General features: G+C 44.4%; 1 protein-coding gene across 6 annotated transcripts in view; it reads left to right on the top strand.

Moving 5' to 3' along the window:
* The window catches only part of ccser1 (coiled-coil serine-rich protein 1), a 109,532-nt gene that overhangs the window by 24,115 nt on the left and 62,239 nt on the right, over positions 1-23,178 (top strand). For all 6 annotated transcript variants that reach the window (XM_045704294.1, XM_014160935.2, XM_045704297.1 and 3 more), the window contains 4 exons: positions 10,174-10,330; positions 12,638-12,715; positions 15,409-15,486; positions 17,307-17,384. In XM_045704294.1, the coding sequence (XP_045560250.1) occupies positions 10,174-10,330; positions 12,638-12,715; positions 15,409-15,486; positions 17,307-17,384 (391 nt within the window). The remainder of the gene's footprint in view (positions 1-10,173; positions 10,331-12,637; positions 12,716-15,408; positions 15,487-17,306; positions 17,385-23,178) is intronic.

Genomic DNA, 23,178 nt, shown 5'->3' on the forward strand with positions numbered 1-23,178 from the left:
GAGAATCTTGAAATAATAGCCTTGAAATACTAGGCTAATAATAGTATAGCATAAATAATTCATTTTCATTCCTTCTTAGGCTACATGTCTGGCTCCTGAGTTATTTAGAGTGTTCTTGGTCACCTCCCTCACCAAGGCCGTTCTCCACCGATTGCTCAGTTTGGCTGTGCGGCCAGCTCTAGGAAGAGTCTTGGTGGTTCCAAACTTCTTCCATTTAAGAATGATGGAGGCCACTGTGTTCTTGGAGAACTTCAATGCTGCAGAAATATTTTGGTACCTTTCCCCAGATCTGTGCCTCGACACAATCCTGTCTCGGAGCTCTACAGACAATTCCTTCAACCTCATGGCTTGGTTTTTGCTCTGACATGCACTGTCCAACTGTGGGACCTTATATAGACAGGTGTGTGACTTTCCAAATCATGTCCAATGAATTGAATTTACCACAGGTGGACTCCAAGTTGTAGAAACATCTCAAGCATGATCAATGGAAACAGGATGCACCTGAGCTCGATTTCGAGACTCATAGCAAAGGGTCTGAATACTTATGTAAATAAGGTATTTCTGTTTTTTATGTTTTAATACATTTGCAAAAATGTCTAAACATTTCACTGTGTCTTTATGGGTATTGTCTGTAGATTGCTGAGGATTTATTTGTATTTTTATCCATTTTAGAATAAGGCTGTAACGTAACAAAGTGGAAAAAGTCAAGGGGTCTGAATACTTTAAAGGCATTGTAGGCTGTGACAACCTTAGACTTCAATAAAAATGAAACAAAAATTAGGCTTTTGAATTCACTTTAAGAAACACGAGTTTGGCCAGAGTCTGTGCCTTCAGGTTCATGTGATGGTGCCTGGAGAGCAGGCCAGCAGTGGAAAGTACCCTCTCCACACTTGCAAAGCCACTATGGATGCTAAACCACACTTTGGGCCACTCTTGCCATGCTGGGCAGGGATGCAGAGTTGTTTTTTTTTTTAATTTGTAGGCCGAAACGGTTTTTAGGCAAAATAGCCCTATCAAAACAGAATTCTCCTTGAAAGAGGTAATATGTCAGGCCTATTGGGCCAAAATCAATGATAGTCTATAGACAATGGATAATAGAATGAAAATGAATTCAACTTTTAAAATATCCAATTTTTTTTGTTTAGAAATACTTTGCTACATACTTTACTTTCTGTTCGCATGTGCACGTAGTAAGTACACCATCCTTTCGGTATATCTTTTCAGATTCCACAATCATTCTTTATTTATGGACACTACATCACCACACTCCCTCTGTGGCTCTTTTGACCTCCATCTTTGTATGTCACCTTGATGTTGCACCTGAGTATTTTATCAGTTTCTTTATGAAAATATGTAGTGAACTCATGACAGTAGCTAAAGAAAGGGGCTATAGCAGCACACCAGTAGCCTACAAATGCTTGCTGGGCCAGGCATGTCCTGAGCTTGTGAAGTGAAATGAGCGCTGCTGGAGAGCTACTGGAGCGGGCGAGAAGGCTTACGCTCCAGCCTTTTTGGAATCTCTCTTCGCTCCAGACAAATTGGGCACGCTCCGCTCCTTGCTCCACCCCAGCTCCGCTCGCATACTCTGAGCCAGACTAAGTCCTTTCTAAAATAAATGTATTAAAAACAGGTAAGGATGCCAACCAGTTCTCACTTATCGCATCCTATCTTTAATAAACACATCTCAAACTGTTTCCCAACATGTTGTCATCCACACTGACCAAAGCGGGTTTGTTAAAAAACATTTATCCTTGGACAACTTCTGTCGACTATTACAAATCTCACATCCTTAATCAGGAGCAACAGCTCCTTGGGCTGTTTTATCTCGCAATGCAGAAAAAGCTTTCGATAGACTATGGTCATGTTTCTGTTCTGTCTTGGAACATACAGTGCATTCAGAAAGCATTTCCAGACCCCTTGAATTTTCCCTCATTTTTTAATGTTACAGCCTTATTCTAAAATGGATTCAATTGTTCCCCCCCTCCTCTCATCAGTCTGACAAAGTAAATTTTTTTTTTTGTAAATATCACATTTACATAAGTATTCAGACCCTTTACTCAGTACTTTGTTTAAGCACCTTTGGCAGCGATTGCAGCGATCATATTCTTGCGTATGACACTACAAGCTTGGCACACCTATTTGGGGAGTTTCTCCCATTCTTCTCTGCAGATCCCCTCGAGCTCTGTCAGGTTGGATTGGGAGCGTTGCTGCACAGCTATTTTCAGGTCTCTCCAGAGATGTTTGATTGGGTTCAATTCCGGGCTCTGGCTGGGCCACTCAAGGACAATCAGAGACTTGTCCTGAAGCCACTCCTGCATTGTCATTGCTGTGTGCTCAGGGTTGTTGTCCTGTTGGAAGGTGAAGCTTCACCTCAGTCTGAGGTCCTGAATGCTCTGGAGCAGGTTTTCATCAAGTATCTCTCTGTACTTTGTTCTGTTCATCTTTGCCTCGATCCTGACTAGTCGCCCAGTCCCTGCCACTGAAAAACATCCCCCACAGCATGATGCTGCCGCCACCATCCTTCACCGTAGGGATGGTGCCAGGTTTCCTCCAGACGTGACACTTGGCATTCAGGCTAAAAGAGTTCAATCTTGGTTTCATCAGACCAACAGAAAAAGAGAACCTGCCCCGCCGTCCCCTAGTCTCGCAAACAAACCAATTCGAGCGAGGGCGGCCTGAGCATGCGCCAAGACATGCATGACAACAAACGTATCTTATAATTCATTGGGGCATGTCTCAAACCCAAACCCGGCTTGTTAGCTTTAGTTGTTTTGTTCCCTTTAGACATTTTACTTAGTAGCATGAATCGTTCCTGTTCACACAGAGGTGAAGAGCAGAATAATTGAAGGAATGAATCAGAGCCTCACGCGAATCACTTGTGGAAGGCGGGGCTTCCAGCGTGGTGCGTATTTCTTTGTTCTTGTCAGGCGTGATTGTAGATCCTTCAACCGAAGGCGTGATTTCCCATAGTATGTTGTACCGAAGTTGACTGACTGAAAGCGAACCAGCATAACAGGGACATATTGATAGAATACATTTTGTGCACTTTTCACTCTGTAGTCGATATCTGCTAAAACAACACCTGCCATTATTGTGTATATGTGCACCGTGGCAGAATTAACAATATTATTGATTTGGCCGCGCACTTGGAGGATAGGCTTATTTGAGCTTATGGAGTCTGCAATAAAGATCTGCAGTGTAGTTTGATATTGCCTTCATTATTTCCTGCCTGATAAGTGTTAGATGCAGATTATTACTTTGTCTCGCTGTACTTTCATGTGGTCAACTTTTATTCGCAACTGCTGTGTTACCACATAGTTTCTGTGTTGGAGGTGTTGCCTCATCCACGAAACGGGGATGTACTATCTGAAGCCCAATGAAAAATTATCGTCTTTGTTTTTGTTTCCAAAACGTTTTAAAACGTGTGCCCTAATGAACGCATCCCTGGAGACCTTTTGTTCTTCCAATCAGAGCTTGGAATGATTTGGTACTGTCAGTGACAGGGGCCCGCCTGACCTCAGAGCAAGGTCGCACAGCTCCAGAACTGGAGTGCCCCAGAAGCAGCAAAGTTCCCCTCAGTTCAGACACAATTGTTTTACCCTCCTTAGAATTTATGCTTACGAAAAAAGATTGCAGTATAACTGCAGTATACTGCGTCCAACATACTTTGTTTTCTGCAATTATTGCGTCCAAATTATTGTAATTATTCTGCAATTATTGCGTTCAAAATACCACAGTCGACTGCCATATTTGAAATCAAATTTCCACCCTTTCAATTTGCTTGTTGCCATGTGAACTGTCTCGGGCTTTTCGTTGCGCCGTTTTACTATTCAGAAGACATATTGACCAAGTGAATGGCTCGCAAACATTTGATGGCGTCCAGATCAATACATAAGGCAAAACCAGTGGCTGTTTGACAGCAGCCATATGTTAATTAAGCCCATTTGAAGGCTTATTTTAGTTGCTTGACAAAAAAACTCTGGGTTAATTGCTTTATTTCTCTGATTTGTTCTTTACTCACGCTTTCTCTGTCACTTGAGACGATTGCACTGAATTATGGCGACATATGTGGCGATGATGTCCTGAATGGGTCGATCTTGCCAGATGTAGCGTTTTAAAGATGATGCCGGTGGTGGAATCGCAGGCGTGCCCTGATGGCAAGCTCCTAATGTTGATGCCCTGTGACAGGGGAGAGTGGTGCCACACATGGGAGCATGCACATGTTTACACTGCAGTCTCGTGTGTAAGCAGCTAATTACTGTAGGAGCATAAAGTCGTGGCCTGAAACCTGGCCTAGATATGAGATTCATCATCCTCTGTCCTTTCACCACCAACCAATCGGTGATACATAGACATGGTCCATTTGTTGTGATGATCTTGGTCCTTTCTAAACAGCATTTGTCTTCCATCAGTCTTCCACCACCTTGGTTTCTCATTGTTTTTATGCACACATTGCATTGTGACGGAGGCATGGAGAGTCGATAGTTGCACGTTTTTTGGGTGACTCTGTACAGTGCATGTCAAGACTAGTAGGCAAATGCCCTCACTAATTTTACGAGGCTTTTGGGTTTGTAAATGGTTAACAGGCTCCAACATCTTAGAATAAACAAATCAACATAAATGGCTTGGAGCACAAACACATCAGGCCCTAATTCGGAGAGTTTTTAAAATCCTTGCAGTTCATCCCGTGCCAAGAGCTCATGTGTCCCAGCCATCACGTGTTGCCCATCATACACACAAGCACGCACATACACACAGTCCAAGTCCAATTAGGCCTATCAGGAAAAAGTTCAGATTTGATTTGTGGGAGAGTACTTTACAGCTGATTGGAGGACTTTACATGTAGCCGTAGTCAAAGATTTAGAAGAATACAAACATAACTACAATTAGGAAACATAACTACAAATACCACAAGTCTGACTTTTTCACAACTCGGGTTAGATAGAGGTACTGTATTTTAGGGTAATACTGGACAAAATCGATAACTGGTAATGACTACTTTCCCTTAAACCGTCTAACTGGGGCAACGACGTATATTTCTGGGGAAATAGCTAATTCCCGGAAAGCACAGCACCACCCCATTACAGATGGTTTACCACCAATCCTGTGGAGCATTGAATTATGTGGCCTGCTGCGTCTCTGGCTGGGAGAATAGGCAATACACTCACTGTAGTGTTGGTATAGAATGCTTATGTTGAGAGATGAAAGCTACCTCTGAAAAGCAGCCCAGGACACTCTGTCTTTGGTCGACAGTCCCAATGTTAATTGACTCTGTGTTGTGAGGACAATGCAGCCTGGTGAGTGACAAGGATGTATTCATATTTATTGCAGGCCCAGTTAATGCTTTTTAGGCAGCCATAATTCATTTGACTACGTGTAATTATTTGTCAGTTGGCCTTCTCTGGAAATGGAAAGCGTTTACAAAAAGAGAAAAGTGTTGCTCTGAGCACAAGAAATCATTTTCTGCGGGAGTTCAGTCAAAATATTTAAACTCATAAAGTTAATTGGATTTTTCAGAATAGTGAAGTGGATCACGTTGAATGTTTCTGCAAAGAAAGCTTTATATTGTAACGTTGGTAAGTTGACGGCCAGTCACATCCTGTAGTAGTCCTACTGTCTGCAGCTGCCTGGCTTGGTCTGCTCTATGCCTGCTCTATGCCTGCTCTGTGCCTGCCCTGCTCTGTTCATCCACTACAGGTCTACAGTACTGAGTAGAGTACAAGCACCCAGAGACAGCCAGTATCCTCTGGTCTATCAGCCCTAATCCACAGCCTTGACGAAGTGACAAGATTGATCGTCCTAAGGAGAGAAATCACCCCTCCTGTAGGTTATTTATCATCTTGCTGAAGAGACTGTCTGCAGCCGCATACATGCACTATATATACAAAAGTATGTGGACACCCCTTCAAATTAGTGGATTTGGCTATTTCAGCCACATCCGTTGCTGACAGGTGTATAAAATTGAGCACACAGCCATGCAATCTCCATAAACAAACATTGGTAGTAGAATGGCCTAACTGAAGAGCTCAGTGACTTTCAAAATGGCACTGTCATAAGATGCCACCTTTCCAACAAGTCCGTTTTTAAAAATGTCTGCCCTGCTAGAGCTGCCCTGGTCAACTGTAAGTGCTGTTATTATGAAGTGGAAATGTTTAGGTGCAACAACGGCTCAACTGCAAGGTGGTAGGCCACACAAGCACACAGAATGGGACCGCTGAGTGCTGGAGCTCGTAGCAAGTACAAATCATTGCAACACTCACTACCAAGTTCCAAACTGCCTCTGGAAGCAATGCCAGCACAAGAACTGTTCGTTGGGAGTGTTGTAAAGCTACCTGCTCAAATGCATAGTGCCAACTGTCAAGTTTGAAGGAGGAGGAATAATGGTCTTGGGCTGTTTTTCATGGTTCGGGCCCCTAAGTTCCATTGAAGGGAAATATTAACGCTACAGCATACAATGACATTCTAGACGATTCTGTGCTTTCAACTTTGTGGCAACAGTTTGGGGATGGCCCTTTCCTGTTTTAGCATGACAATGCCCCCGTGCACAAAGCGAGGTCCATTCAGAAATGGTTTATCGAGATCGGTGTGGAAGAACTTGACTGGCCTGCACAGAGCCTGACCTCAACTCCATCTAACACCTTTGGGATGAATTGGAACGCAGACTGCGAGCCAGGCCTAATCACCCAACATCAGTGCTGAGATGTGAGTCCTCCATGGCTCCAACACACACAGAACCAGCCACTGCACTCTCACCTCAGTAGAGCAAACCAATTCATCTGTGGCATCATGTAGACGCAAGCATTGATGACTGAAGTATTTCAGACCACATTCATCCACCTCCGCATCCCCTTGAGCAATTTATGCTTAATGTTAATCCGTTAAAAGAAGACTTTCATCTTGAGTTCTCTGCCTTTCTGAAATCTATAGTTTCTGTGTTTGTTTTGGGAGGGAGAGGCTCCATCTGGCCTGATTGGTCGACAGGCAGGAAATCAGAGGAGGCCTGTGTGATGGATCATGTCTTTAGTCAGGTGTTCTGTGTAGACCCACTCTCTCTCTCATCACTACCAATAGAACACATGTCAATGCAAGTGCTTCTGGGGACATTAATTGTTGCGGCTTGCAAACGAGAGTATTATGACGAGACGTTTTTGCTACTAGTTTTCCCAACAAAACACTCGTCTTGGATGGTCTTTTGTGCCAATAAAGCATTGGTGAAGCGAAGGCATCTCAATGTCAGTGCTAAAACTCCCCTGGTCTAGGTGTTATGGATACTGTTTATAATGAGCTAGAGCCTCCTTATTTTTTTGTTGTTGCTTGCAGCCCGTTAGCTCTCTTTGATGTCCTTAACATTTCTAGAAGTCGCTTTGATATTTTTGTACTCAACTTTTGAAAATGTCATGAAGCAGTCTTGCAGTCACACAACACCGTAGTGTAAAAAATGTCAGTATGAAAAGTAAATGTCAGTGTAAAGCTGAAGTTATTTATTATCAAACTTCAGATTAATTTATCAAGGAATATTTTATTAGATGTCGATGGCAAACAGAATTTATGCCATACTCTAAGGACTCAAGCCTTCCTTTCAATGACAGTCTGTTTATGTATCGCTCAGATATCCAACTCACTCATGGTCTTCTTCCATACAATGGCCTGCGTAGGAAGAAAACCAACTGGAGCGAATTTGGGGCCGCAGTCAATTTTGTTTGCAATCAAAACATCCCAATCCCCACATCTCCATGTTGCGGAGGTGGGTAAGGAAGTGAAATGAACGCTTCATCTGTTGATAAAGTTATCTGGACACCATTAATCTCTCATTGCTCAAAATCGGTTCAGGTGGAACTCTAATGCAATGTCTCGAACACAGTTGAGCATGTTTTACGAGGAACACTCAGATTCCTTTTTACACCTAATATCTGCGATGGTAATCGCTCATATGAAATAATTAATCACGGCTCCTGTCCTCCCGGGAATATAGTATTATCTCAAACAAGGAAGTGGATCCAATTGATATTTGCGGACATTTTCTCGGCTGCCTATTTGGAGCAACTCTGAAGTGACACCTGGACCTCTTTGGCTGCATGATGAGGGGGGTTTTATCATCAGACGGAGCAACTCCTTTTAAGCGGAGTTCACACAGGCCATCAGAGAAAATCTAGACTCATCTCGTCAACTGTTTTGATTTTCTGTGTGAACAGGTGCCAGTGTTCTGAACACAACTGTCAAAATCTCAACCAGTCCATTTGAGATGAGTCTAGATTCTGTTTGAACTCTGCTTTAGAGAAAGTGTCATTAAAGAAAGTGCCTTCTGTCTTTAAAATGCTATCTTCAGCCCATAATACATTTAAGATGCTGTAGGCCTATTTGTAAAGGATGTTGTAAAGGGACTCTTTAGGTGAGCCATAATCAACGAACAAACCGTATCGGACATACTACTTTATTTTCAATGATTTGAATTGTGTATTTAAGCAAAAAGGAGTTGTGGTATATGGCCAGTATAACACGGCTAAGGGCTGTTCTTATCCACGACGCAACGCGGACTGCCTGGATACAGCCATTAGCCGTGGTATATTGGCCATATACAACAGCCCCCCAAGGTGCCTTATTGATATTATAAACTGGTTACCAATATACAGTGGGGGGAAAAAAGTATTTGATCCCCTGCTGATTTTGTACGTTTGCCCACTGACAAAGAAATGATCAGTCTATAATTTTAATGGTAGGTTATTTGAACAGTGAGAGACAGAATAACAACAATAAAATCCAGAAAAACGCATGTCAAAAATGTTATAAATTGATTTGCATTTTAATGAGGGAAATAAGTATTTGACCCCCTCTCAATCAGAAAGATTTCTGGCTCCCAGGTGTCTTTTATACAGGTAACGAGCTGAGATTAGGAGCATACTCTTAAAGGGAGTGCTCCTAATCTCAGTTTGCTACCTGTATAAAAGACACCTGTCCACAGTAGCAATCAATCAATCAGATTCCAAACTCTCCACCATGGCCAAGACCAAAGAGCTCTCCAAGGATGTCAGGGACAAGATTGTAGACCTACACAAGGCTGGAATGGGCTACAAGACCATCGCCAAGCAGCTTGGTGAGAAGGTGACAACATTTGGTGCGATTATTCGCAAATGGAAGAAACACAAAAGAACTGTCAATCTCCCTCGGCCTGGGGCTCCATGCAAGGTCTCACCTCGTGAGGTTGCAATGATCATGAGAACGGTGAGGAATCAGCCCAGAACTACACGGGAGGATCTTGTCAATGATCTCAAGGCAGCTGGGACCATAGTCACCAAGAAAACAATTGGTAACACACTACACCGTGAAGGACTGAAATCCTGCAGTGCCCGCAAGGTCCCCCTGCTCAAGAATACATACACATGTCCGTCTGAAGTTTGCCAATGAACATCTGAATGATTCAGAGGACAACTGGGTGAAAGTGTTGTGGTCAGATGAGACCAAAATGGAGCTCTTTGGCATCAACTCAACTCGCCGTGTTTGGCGGAGGAGGAATGCTGCCTATGACCCCAAGAACACCATCTCCACCGTCAAACATGGAGGTGGAAACATTATGCTTTGGGGTTGTTTTTCTGCTAAGGGGACAGGACAACTTCACCGCATCAAAGGGACGATGGACGGGGCCATGTACCGTCAAATCTTGGGTGAGAACCTCCTTCCCTCTGCCAGGGCATTGAAAATGGGTCGTGGATGGGTATTCCAGCATGACAATGACCCAAAACACACGGCCAAGGCAACAAAGGAATGGCTCAAGAAGAAGCACATTAAGGTCAAGGAGTGGCCTAGCCAGTCTCCAGACCTTAATCCCATAGAAAATCTGTGGAGGGAGCTGAAGGTTCGAGTTGCCAAACGTCAGCCTCAAAACCATAATGACTTGGAGAAGATCTGCAAAGAGTGGTGGGACAAAATCCCTCCTGAGATGTGTGCAAACCTGGTGGCCCTCCATACCTGGGGTATCCTGTTTGATATACCATGGCTTTCAGCCAATGGACTCAAACCACCCAGTTTATAATAGTGAATAAATAGGACTTTGGCACATTTATTCTCCTTAGCTCCTAACTTAAAATACTACAGTTGCAATCTGTGAATATGCCCCCCCTTCTGTGCATGTTTGTTCCGATTTGTGGGCGTGAAGGTGGCTCTGTGCTTGTGTTCCAGGGAGCCTTGCCGGCCGACCACCCTGCTGCCGGCTAACTGGTGCCTGGGCCGGGAGGATGAGGCCCCGGGGCTGGAGGCACTACCCCTCAGGCTGATGCAGCAGGACTGCACTTCCGTCAAGACCCTGCTGCTGCGCCTCCGGAGGACCCTGCTGGAGGTAGGCTACAGTAGTACCACCTGTCACAGCTTACACCAGGGGTATTCAAATCAGAGCCTGGATGTCTAGGGTACTGCTGGTTTTCTGTTCTACCTGATAATTAGTTGCACCCACTTGGTGTCCCAGACAGGTTTAAATCAGTCTTTGATTAGAGGGGAAGAATGAAAATCAGCAGTGGAACTGGCTTCGAGGTCCAGATTTGAATTTACACTCTCCACTCACTGCAGTAAGCAAGCAAGCAAGGGAGGGAGGGGAGGGTGGAGGAATGGGGTAAACATGGCTTCTCCCTCTGCAAGTTAATTCATAACCACATAGTAGTCAATAGAAACGGTCATACCCATGGATTACAAAGGTCCAAGATAATGGCATTAGGAACTCAATCATCCATTTGATAGCAACACATGATGTAGCCTACATCAGAATGGTGGATGCCCCAGCAGCAGCAGCACAGCAGTCCCAATACCAACCAGTCTCTACCAGTATTCTGCTCTATCAGCTCTGAACATGGCATATTTAAACCTCAAAAACAAGTGCTGGAAGTAATTTACATTGGTTCATTTAAATAGCTGTGTGCTTTTGGCGTTGTCACACAGTGAAGCCTGGAGCTTGTTAAAGCCTCAGTCTGACACCGTGCCCTCCGCAGCTTTTTAAATGCCTTTGTGTATTTAATGGGGGGTTTTAATTCTGGGAATGGATAGTATCTGGAGTGGCTAGGGAAACGCAATCAAATTACATCCCACTATTATAAACGTGATTAGCTATTTGTGTAATGGCTAATTAACTGAGAAATCACACAGCAGACTCCATGGTGTTTGGTTAACATTTAATTCTTGGAATCCATTCTACAATAACCGTGGACCAGAACCAGTCCTACAGTACCAAGCGTGGCTGCTCTGGTAGAAAACAATGCCTTTAACAGTAGCAGCGTGATTATATTCCTTGGTGACAAGACATTAGGCACTGCTGGCCAAGCTGTAATTCACAACATCCTATGTTGCTTTGAAGGTCAACTCCTCCTAGTAGCATCTGCCTGCTGCTGTGTTTAAACTGAGATCCAAGCCAACACAAAAAGATCACAATGCGAGTCGAATGATGCATTGTCTGATTCTCTCTGTTTATTTGTTCATCTTTTTGCGTTTTCTCAAAAAGACCCATCAGCCAGATTAAAATTAAGTCTACATTAACAATTAGAAGCTGTACAGGAGAAGGGCCAGAGAGGAGCACACAACAGAAGAACATGAATATTAAAGAGGAAATTGTTTGCCCTCTCTGCTGACTCCGTACTCTCATTAACTTGCAAATGCGCTGCCTTCCATCACCGTATGTAAACCGCTCAGTAACAAGAATAAGAATGACTTGTTTATTTACTTTGCATTTTATTTGCTTGACCTCGTGATATTGAGACCTGGCGGTTTTTCTTCTCTGCTCCCCCTCTGTGGTGTTTCATCCTCTCCACATCCAGAATAAAACGCTCTAATATTGGATAAAACACAGCGGTGCGGGGCATCTCTGCTCAGCCAAAATAATCTTATTGCATCGCATGCTTTTCAGAGGCTCCTAATACCTATGAAAGCCAAGTTTAAAGGGGTTAAAAAGCCTTTAGTTATTTGAAGCATTACATTTCCTAATTTGAATATGATGATTAAATACTCTATCGAAGTGGGGCTGAGGGCCATGTTATTAATTTATCATCTCTGGTCACTGAGCTCGGGCACCTCAAATAAGGAGGAAAGCCATTACTATGAATGCTTTCAGGCAGTGCCATGCCGAAATTGAACCTTATTTAATTCTTCCGACATTTCCACGCAAGCCTGTAGAAAAATGTTGACCTTAAACCTGCATGTGGGATACACATTGATGAAAGTTGACACAATCGGGCCGGACTAGTCTGACTTCATTGCACCTTTAAGTGTACGTAGGACTGCTTCTCTGAAAGGGGACATCCAAACACATAATATATGAAGATTATTACCCAGTTTGGACATTCTATGTATTGAGGTATGTTACCAGATAAGTGTCCAACTGAACCTACATGTGACAGAATAGTCACTGTACAATGGTCTTGATGTCACTGTAAATGGCAAGAAGACAGCAAATTTAAAGTTATTTTAAGAGCTCATGTTTCAACTACCCATTGCTGTATATTTAGTCACATTCCTATCTCTTGTGACATATTTTATCCTCTCACCTCAAAATAATATGGTAACATTTCGAAATTGTGATTGTAACAGTTTTTTAATGTGTTCATGTTATTGACGTTTTTTTTTCAGTTTCTTTCTAAATGTCACCACCTCTCTCCCTCCTCAGAGCACTGACACAAGTCCTGCAAGCAGCCTCCATTCTCTCCCCATCAGCCCCTGTAGTGAGAAGTCACTGCCCCTAAAGGTAACTGTTTTTACAGCTAACAACTCACTTTTGCAAGGCTCAACCACAACCGGTACCTATCTATGCCATGCTGTATAATGTACCTTTAAAGCTTTTTCAAGCCTCAACACATTTAGAAGTGTTTTCTACCACCTGCAGAGTTCTTTAAAAGTGATTTGTTTGTGAGTTATATCTTCTTTCATGCCTGCTTTCTTTCAGCATGCCCAGGAACATTTTCCAGTCCTTCTGCTTCTTAAAGTGCCACAGAAACTTGATGGGGCTGAGTCTTTCTCAGTGGAATTTGATCTCAATGAGATGATCTCATTAATCCCTTTGGGAAAGTCTTGGGGTGGCAGGGGAGGTTTATCAAATGGGCTTTTGTCAGGGTTTCTGAGGAAAGGGGATTTAGTTTGGTGGCGGGGCGGCAGAGGTTTTGTTGCGCTTTTGGGGCGGAGAGCACAGGAGTGGAAATTAGGTCTGTGTGTGTGTCATCTCTCTGTGTGTGTGTGTCCTCCTTACTGACCTACATGGAACTATGGCACCAGCAGGAGCAGTAACACTGCACAGGCAGAGCGCTGTGTGACGCTCTGGTCCGTTCCTACCTTCGTATGGAGAGGGAGGGGGAGGGAGCTGAGAATAGTAGCCCATGCATCTGACGTTGTGTTGGATGACAGGGGAGACGGATGGGTCTCGTCCTGACGTTCCAGAAAAATCAGTTTAAAAATAAAGCCCCGCAAACCCACCTGAGACGAAACTGTGTCACTCCTTGTCCTACTTTGAGTAAAAACTTCCTTTAGGGAACATTTGTTATCCCTGCCTTTTTTATAATTAGCGCCCTCGGAAAGCGGCTCCCGTGGAGAGCACAGCTTTTTTTCCACCGCTCCTCCTCGGGTGGAGGCGATCTCATTGAAATGCCAAGCTCATCAATTGCCTGATGTGTTCCGCATAACCTTTTCCCCAAACACTACACTTTTGTGTTGTCTCTGTACAAACAGGTGCCAGGACAGGCAGCACTTTGTCACAGTCTGTCCAGAGGCCAGATGAGCCTGCAGATAAACCTGAACTTTTAGAAAACTTTGGCAGCCTGCCTGTCTCCTTGAGATGCTCCTAAGGTGTGTGTGTGTGTGTGTGTGTGTGTGCGCCAACTGCTGTTTCTTGTCATGGCCCTGCCACATGTGCTGTAAACATTCAACCCTCCATGAGGAAAAAGGATAGGGTCACTATATAGACCAGGGTTGGGTCAATTCTTGTTTAATTCAGTCAATTCAGGAAGTAAATTGAAATTACAATTTTCCTCAATGGATCGCTGATGAAAATATTTCAACCCTGATAGACGTTGAGCCCAACTCTGTTAACCTTGGGTGGTCAGGATAATTGTGAGGACGGAGAGATGTTGCATACTTATTGTTCTGTTTATTCATAGGGGTGACGGAGGGTAGGGTGCTGCTGTGCTCCCCTGCGAGTGTGGGACTGGGACCCTCTCTCACTCTCCCTCTCTCACCCCCCCCCCCACCCCCCAGAGGTCCTAGCTATGGTAATGTAGAGATAAAGTGCCTCTCTTTGAACATCTCTAATGGAGACAGAATTAAGGATTCCCCTCAGGCGACGGTTTAGAGGATGTTTCATTTCCTTGTTTACTCTGTGACCTCCTCGGGACGTGACCCCACCTAAGGGGGACAGAAACACAGGCTTTCATGGCATTATCTGACTAATAATATTGACATTTAGTTTGAACATGTCATAGCAAGGTCTATTTCAGAAAGAAACAAACTGTTAAGGATATCGCAGTAACAGTGACTGACAGAGACGTTTGAGGTTGTGTGAGAAACCCAAAGAAAATAAATAACGGGCATAAAGCAGCAGAAGGCACTAAGCCAATTCAAGTTTGCAACATGGGGTTACTTAGAACACATGGTATGATAGTTTGGTAACAGACTAATGGTCTTATTATGTTGTTGCCCATCCACTGCCTTGAGCTTACCTTTCTGTTGAAGGGATCTGCCAGGGCTCTCATTATAGCAGAACATCAGTAAGGGCAACTCATCCAAAGTGCACATTGAGCAATCGGTACAGATTTCAGAAACAACATGGCCGCCTGAGACAGCGCAGCAAGGGTTGAGGACCTTTGCACAAAGTATCTGCCGGGGGTTCTGGGCAAGAGCAGAGGTTGGCTCTAGGTTCAGAGATTGATTGGCCTCAACTTGCCTTATGTAACTGACAGCCACATTGTTCTAGTTTTTCTGCAGCCGTGCCATATGCCATTATCTTGGCTCCGTGTTGGTGGACTTTTGTTTCACTCTCACTCTCTCTTGCTCGCTCTCTCTCGACCAGTGCGTTTTGAAGTGGGCCATCTTGGTTGTGTGACTGGGTGTATGGTTCCTCATTGCTGCCATGGTCTCTCCTGCCTAGGGCCTGCTCCATCCTCTCCTGTCTTTGGAAGTGCCTCCCTCCCCTATCTTTAATGGCTTCGGTCATAGTTCACCTTAAGTTTACCAGAGGAGTCCTTGCATGTACTGTCCACACACGTTTCACTCCTCTCTCCGCCTCCCTGTTCACTTGTGACATAATACAGTGGTCTGTGTTCTAAATCCACATTCTAGCCATCACCAACTCTAGGGTAGTGCTGTGGTGGCTCAATGCTCAGTGTTCACCTCCCCTAACTTATTCCCTTTCTGAAGTACTGTGTGTGTGACTTTGTCTGCACTTCTTTCCAGGAGCCGGGAAGGGAAGAGGTTCTGCTACTGCAGCTGAGGGAGAAAGATGAGCTGATCTTCCGACTGCAGGCTGAACTGGTGAGAAACCTACTGTAGCAGTACCACAATGTTTGAGAAGACTGTCTGAACATTGAATTTGTGTGTTATCTTCCATTAGAAATTCAGAATTACTTCGATACAGTAGAGTACAATTAAATACAAAATGGGATACGGGATGCACATGTGCTGTCCTTTTTAAAAGTTGTCTGTGCAAAACAGAAACAACTTGGTCCGATTGACATAGCAGCTCCTTTTGGGTATGGAACACCTCTCAGCATGGTGCACACAGACAGCGTCTCTGCTTGTAGAAGTTCCTCTGAGTGTCCTGGACTGGCTTCTCTGAGAGGCAAACACAGACTGTGGATAATATGCATTACATGGTTAGGAGCTAGATTGACATACAGGGAGAACCAAAAATATTAGCTCCTCACCACTAGTGTGGCTGATGATGATGACGACGACGAGCGAGTGAAGTGGGGGAGTCCATGACAACAGCAGAGGGCACTGAGAAGACTCTTCTAATAGTAGTCACCCCCCACCCCCACCCATTTTGTTTCCTTGTTTATGACTTTCTCCAGCCTATCACATGCAGCACTGCTCTCTCCTCTCCCTGTCGTTAATATAAATTAAAGAGAAATATGAAGGGAAAAGTACAGTGTTGTTGAATGCAAATTTTAATCGGCTTTGACCAAATTTAGAAAGCTACAAAAACGTTAAACAAATAAATCGTGTTTGGAATGTTTGAATCGGATCAAAACCCAAAATGCTTTAAATGCAAGACTGGAATGTCAAGTATTTTGGGAGGGTTTGTAGAGCTGTTGTCAAGTTGATATATTGCACTGAGAAAGAGTATCATTTGATACGTTGCTCCCGAGGCTTCATACATCATTTTTTCTATGTCACATGCCTGGTACCGCCAGTATGCTCCATAGAGTCGGTTCCCGTTTGACATCTGTGTATTTGCACGTTCTGGTTCTAGGTACCGATTGCTCCTCTCCTTCTCCTCAGACTACCATATGGTTCATAGGAAAACACAGGCTGAGCAATGTGTTGTTGGCCCAGCTCGGATAAGGATGGCCCAATCAATCAGGTTCCTCATGAATTGAGGATCTCAGCCAAAGACGAGGGATGTTGGAAGCCCCCGTACTGTTTGAAATCTGGCGCGGTTGGTGTGACGATACTCACTCTCCGGCAGATTGCATGCTGCACACACCAGCCATGTCTGCTGCAGCAGCATACCTCACTTAAATTCAGGACATATGCCTCAAATTTCTGAACCCTAATTGGTAGAATTGATATTAACAGAATGTAACACTCACCAGCAGCTTTGCAGAGGAATCGTAAGCAGCCCCCCAAGAAAGGGCTGTATTTTCAAGGAAACGGCAGCTCTTAGCCAAACCTGCTAAATCTGTCCCCTGAGAAGCATTCATTTTGCCCAAGTAAGACCTTGCAGCACATTGGCCAGCACTCCCTGTCATTTATTATTTAATTTTTTTGGTGCACTTTGCGAGGTAACGTGGTTCAATATTTGCTGACGAAATCCTCCCTGCATGTCTTTCAAAAAAACGTTCCTTCCCCAGTGATTTTAGGGTTTGTTGGATGGAATGGAATATTTTCTGTGGTGCTTTTTTGGCATGTGGTGTTCTTAAACCGCATGCACTAAAAAGAGGTAGTAGTAATACTACTAGGTCCTGGGATTTTTCATAGTCAAGTCACATGGTCAGGACAAAACTCCTGGCCCTAACTATGATGTAATGTAGACTGGGACTTGTTCCTGACCGCATGATCTGACCAGGAAGAACTCCGGGCCATAGTATGAGTGACCGTCTCTGAAGTTGGTCTGTGTGTTCTGCGTGCAGGAGAGTGCCAAAGCTGCCCTGAAGCCCACCTGCCAAAAACCTGACCGAACTACGCAGACTGACCCTCCTGGACCAGAGGTGAGTCCACAGATCACTCTGCTAGAACAGAGATCCAAATGGAACTGTTGAGGCACCCCTGCCGTTTAGCATCTGTCTTTTTTCTAATGGAATATGGCCTCCCATAGGTCTTTCCTTTTGGAGATGTCTTAGACATTCAGCAGCCTCAGTGGTATCTCACTGCCATTGTAAAGTGCTGTCTATTCTATGAGAGCTATGGGTCCGGCCCAGTGTTCTGTTCAGCTTGCCTGGCCGAGGGAGTTGGGACTGTTTGGGAACACGGGACTTAACAGATGACTGCCAAAAATGAGGCATCTCTATAATGGCAACAAAAAAAGCATAGTGAGTTTGCGTCTTTCTTGTTGTCTCTGGAAACATTCCCTACTGCGCATGCACACAATGACAATGGATATGGTTCTTAACTAAGCTACATATTCCTTTACACACACAGTGCACATCAACAGACATAGATAGCACATGTTGTGTTCACATTTTCCTCACGATATTAACTATGGCTTACTTTTTGTCATTTTTTTTTAGAGACCGCAAAAGAAATGACAGCATAACTAGATTTTAAGAACACATATGGAAACGACACGATGTGACTGACTAAATGTCTGTGGCTATGTGTGCTCCTGTGTTCTTTCATTTCATGTGCCTAATGATTAGGTAAAATTTCGGAGTTACTCGTACAAAAAAGGTTTGTCTGTACAGTGTGGCGAAGCACATATGGACCGAAATGGTCACTTAATCACTTAGTTAAGCCTGTAATGGGCTGGTCTTGGTGGAGGGGTTCTGTTATCACTCATTTATATGGCTGGCATCACACAATGTTTCCCTACAGCTAAGCAGTGGAAAAAGCACAGAGTGGGGTTCATCATCACAATCATTAATTTTCTATCACTCCGACATGGGTTTTAGTGGGCGACGCATTCCTCTGCCCATACAAAGATAGGCTCGTGTATATATTTTTCTCATTAAATTTCTCTAGTCTTTGTTTGCTGTTCTTACTAATGTGCTTCCATAATGTACATTCAAATGGCCCCCTGTAATTGCCTCCACTGGTTCGGGGCCTAATGCAACACAAATGTGTCATCACCCCATTATACTTGGCCTTGAGTGTCATCGCTGAAAGGAACACGGGCGAATTGGAGATCGTGCCGATGAAGAAAGCTGGCATATATTATGTTATTGCGCAAGTCTTAAGGACTGCTTTTCTGAAGTTTTCCCTCTTCTTGCTTGGGGTAATGGAGTTGAAGTGGTGTGTCATGAAGATACGTGTGTATCGTCTCGATACATCAGCTGTCTCATGTACTGTAGCGTTCCACATGACCACGTTTTTTTACCGCTCCCAAGGTTTTACAGGTTACTTTACTCAGCAACAGTAGTAGCAGCAGTAGATGAGTTGCCATCTTCAGGCTCCCGTGCGTATATACTGCAAACCTTTATAGGTTACAATATCGAGGACAGGCAGTTATCGAAAGTGTGTCTACAAGTGGGTCAACTATTTCGAAGGCTGGTGTGACTTCAGGAGGATGTCTTATTTTTTTGGAGCACTTTCTCCCTCTCTCCATTGGAGCTAATTCGCTTACAGGGAGAGGCAGAGCAAGCACTGTACCCTCTCCGTCCACCAGAGACTGCCCTGTGTCCACTCTGTTTTGGTCATCAGTCCTGTCCACCCGCTCCAAAAGAACCAAGGCTCTGGAGCAAAGACTTCTCAAAGTCCCGGGAAGGTTGTTGGGCCAAGTGCATCATGCAGCCGGAAGTGCATGTTCCTACATAGGTGAACCAATGAAGAGAGGAAGAATTGAGTTTGAAAATACGCTCTTCAAGTGTAGATAGCAAATGCATGAGCAAGGCAGTCGAATGACTCAACAGAATGAATAGACGCCGTGTGAAGCCTCTCGCGTCTTCAGATGGTATTTAAGGATTTCCAGCACTGAAAGAGAGGGAGAAAGAAAAAGAGAGCGAATGTGTTGCCAGAAGGAGAGGCTATTTGATGTCCTGCAGAGACTTAAGAGCTCGAAGTACAGGGTATTTGAAAGGTTTTTCAGGAGCTTGAATCGATTGAGATTGCGCATTAAATTGCCTTGGAGAAGTAAGCATTCTTAAGAGGGACATTTTATAGGGAATCAAAAGTACTTGATGTGCAGCACTTTTCCCTCTCTCTTTCTTTTCTCTGTGCCCCTCTCTCCAGTCTCCTTGTGGTCACTGTTGTCGCTACTTAAAAGGATGAAGGGTACCGCTAAAAGCCCGGGAATTTATAGTGTTGCCTGTAAGCTGTTGTAGACAGTCATTTAAATGGAAAAACACTTAAGCAAACATTTTGTTCCCCTCTATAGGGGAGATAAGATGTTAAATGTATTGCCTTTCTTCCTGAAGATTCCTCTTGCAGTCATAAATCTGTTTTTAGTGGAATGACAGCACTTATTAAAGAGGCTCCATGAACATTTAGCAGACTGGCATCCATGTGCCAGCCAGATGCCAGTGGGGATTCTGTGCTGGGTGCAGGCCACCAAGCCCTGGCAATGCAATCCTCCTGCTCTCCACTGCTCTGTAAACACCTGTGCAAAGGTACATGGCGACCATTTCAACTCGGGCAACAAACTTCACCCTGCTGGTCTCTCACATCTCTCCTCGGCCTTGAACTCCATTCCCAACACTTTCAGCATTCCGAGAGGCGCCTGTGGAGCGTTCTACGCTTTCCTAATCGCTGATCCCAGCAGGAAAGATGGGAGCGCACCAGGGGTATAAGAAGAGGCTTCCACTGCAAAGCACTTCCCACAACCCCCCCCCATTCAGTTTCTCGGTTTTGATTGTGTTGTTGTTTATATCTGTTGCCGTTTTATTCTCGGTACAATCATATTGTGTCTTTTGAACAAGGAGCCAGGGTTGAGGACATGAGCTTCAGAGGGAGCTGTGAATGAGGGTCAGGAATAATGATGTGCTATTGACAGCCACTGTGTTGACAACTACACTGAACGAAAGAATAAACTCAATAATTTTAATGATTTTACTATGTTACAGTTAATATAAGGAAATCAGTCAATTGAAATAAATGAATTATGCCCTAATCTATGGATTTCACATGACGGGTGCAGGTGCACAGCCATGGGTGGGCCTGGGAAGGCATAGGCCCACCCACTTGCGCGACAGGCCGACCCACTGTGGCGCTAGACCCAGCCAATCAGAATGAGTTTTCCCCACAAAAGGTCTGTTTCCTCAGCTGTCCGGTGGCTGGTCTCAGTCTATCCCGCAGGTGAAGAAGCCGGATGTGGAGGTCCTGGGCTTGTGTGGTTACACGTGGTCTGTGGTTGTGATGCCAGTTCAACATTCTGCCAAATTCTCTAAAACAACGTTGGAGGCGGCTTATGGTAGATAACTGAACATTTCATTCTCTGGCAGCAGCTCTGGTTGATATTCCTGCAGTCAGCATGCCAATTGCATGTTCCCCCAACTTGAGACATCTGTGGTATTGTGTTGTGTGACAAAACTGCACATTTTAGTGGCCTTTTATTGTCCCCAGCACAAAGTGCACCTGTGTAATGATCATGCTGTTTAATCAGCTTCTTGATATGCCACACCTGTCAGGTGGATGGATTCTCTAGGAAAAGGAGAAATGCTCACCAACATGTCAACAAATTTGTACACAAAATTTGAGAGAAATGAGCTTTTTGTGCGTATGGAACATTTCTGGGATCTTTTATTTCAGCTCATAAAACATGGGACCAACACTTAAGCTGTTGCGTTTATATTTTTGTTCAGTATATAATGGCCTGGCTCTTTCCACGTGAAGATGGATATGTACTGAGAGTTGAGATCGAAACCGAGGAAAAGTGGGGAGATGATGTCTATGGGAATTGTAAATGAAGAGATTTAGAAGTGTTTTTTAGGCACAGTTTGCCTGTTTAAAATGTATTTAATGTTTATTTAACAAGGCAAGTCAGTTAAGAACAAATTCTTATATACAATGTTGGCCAAAAGCTTGAATGGGACACATTTTTATCAAAGCTATATGAATCTAAACTCAGCAAAAAAAGAAACGTCCCTTTTTCAGGACCCTGTCTTTCAAAGATAATTCGTAAAAATCCAAATATCTTCAGAGATCTTCATTGTAAAGGGTTTAAACACTGTTTCCCATGCTTGTTCAATGAAGCGGTCGTTAAGACACTAACAGCTTACAGACGGTAGGCAATTAAGGTCACAGTTATGAAACCGTAGGACACTAAAAAGGCCTTTCTACTAACTCTGAAAAACACCAAAAGAAAGATGCCCAGGGTCCCTGCTCATCTGCGTGAACGTGCCTTAGGCATGCTGCAAGGAGGCATGAGCACTGCAGATGTGGCCAGGGCAATAAATTGCAATGTCCGTACTGTGAGACACCTGACAGCGCTACAGGGAGACAGGACAGACAGCTGATCGTCCTCGCAGTGGTAGACCACGTGTAACAACACCTGCACAGGATCGGTACATCCGAACATCACACCTGCGAGACAGGTACAGGATGGCAACAACAACTGCCTGAGTTACACCAGGAACGCACAATCCCTCCATCAGTGCTCAGTGTCCGCAATAGGCTGAAAGAGGCTGGACTGAGGGCTTGTAGGCCTGTTGTAAGGCGGGTCCTCACCAAACATCACCGGCAACAATGTCACCTATGGGCACAAACCCACCGTTGCTGGACCAGACAGGACTGGCAAAATGTGCTATTCACTGACGAGTCGCGGTTTTGTCTCACCAGGGGTGATGGTCGGATTCGCGTTTATCGTCAAAGGAATGAGCGCTACACCGAGGCCTGTACTCTGGAGCGGGATCGATTTGGAGGTGGAGGGTCTATCATGGTCTGGGGCGGTGTGTCACAGCATCATCGGACTGAGCTTGTTGTCATTGCAGGCAATCTCAACGCTGTGTGTTACAGGGAAGACATCCTCCTCCCTCATGTGGTACCCTTCCTACAGGCTCATCCTGACATGACCCTCCAGCATGACAATGCCACCAGCCATACTGCTCGTTTTCTGTGTGACTTCCTGCAAGACAGGAATGTCAGTGTTCTGCCATGGCCAGCGAGGAGCCCGGATCTCAATCCCATTGAGCATGTCTGGGACCTGTTGGATTGGAGGGTGAGGGGTAGGACCATTCCCCCCAGAAATGTCTGGGAACTTGCAGGTGCCTTGGTGGAAGAGTGGGGTAACATCTCACAACAAGAACTGGCAAATCTGGTGTAGTTCATGAGGAGGAGATGCACTGCTGATGCTTAATGCAGCTGATGGCTAAACCAAATACTGATTGTTACTTTTGATTTTGACGCCCCTTTGTTCAGGGACACATTTTTCCATTTCTGTTAGTCACATGTCTGTGGAACTTGTTCAGTTTATGTCTGTTGTTGAATCTTGTTATGTTCATTCAAATACTTACCCGTTAAGTTTGCTGAAAATAAACGCAGTTGACAGTGAGAGGACTTTTAGTAGAATTTATCAATATGGTCGGTATTGTTAGGCCTTGAAGTTTGCTTGAGGGACGCAAAGTTTTGAGATTTAGGTCTCTGTCTCGTCCCCAATTCTCGATCAACTTCTACCTCTCCTGACTAATGGTAAAGCACTGCAGAAAGTAATCTTTCTGCCCTACTTACACTCCCCTCTTTTTAAATGTCTTCCTACTTCCTCCTCCTTCAGCTTTCCCCCCATCTGTATATCTCTTTATACCTCCCTCTCCTTTCCCCTCTTTTTGTAATTTCCCTTTAAAAAAATTTTTAAAAAATCCTCCCCCGTTCTCCCTCCTCTTCTTTCTGCTGTCCCTCCATCTCTATATCCCAGCT

The sequence above is a fragment of the Salmo salar genome, chromosome ssa20 (genome assembly GCF_905237065.1).
Source record: "Salmo salar chromosome ssa20, Ssal_v3.1, whole genome shotgun sequence".
Classification (NCBI taxonomy): Eukaryota; Metazoa; Chordata; class Actinopteri; order Salmoniformes; family Salmonidae; genus Salmo; species Salmo salar.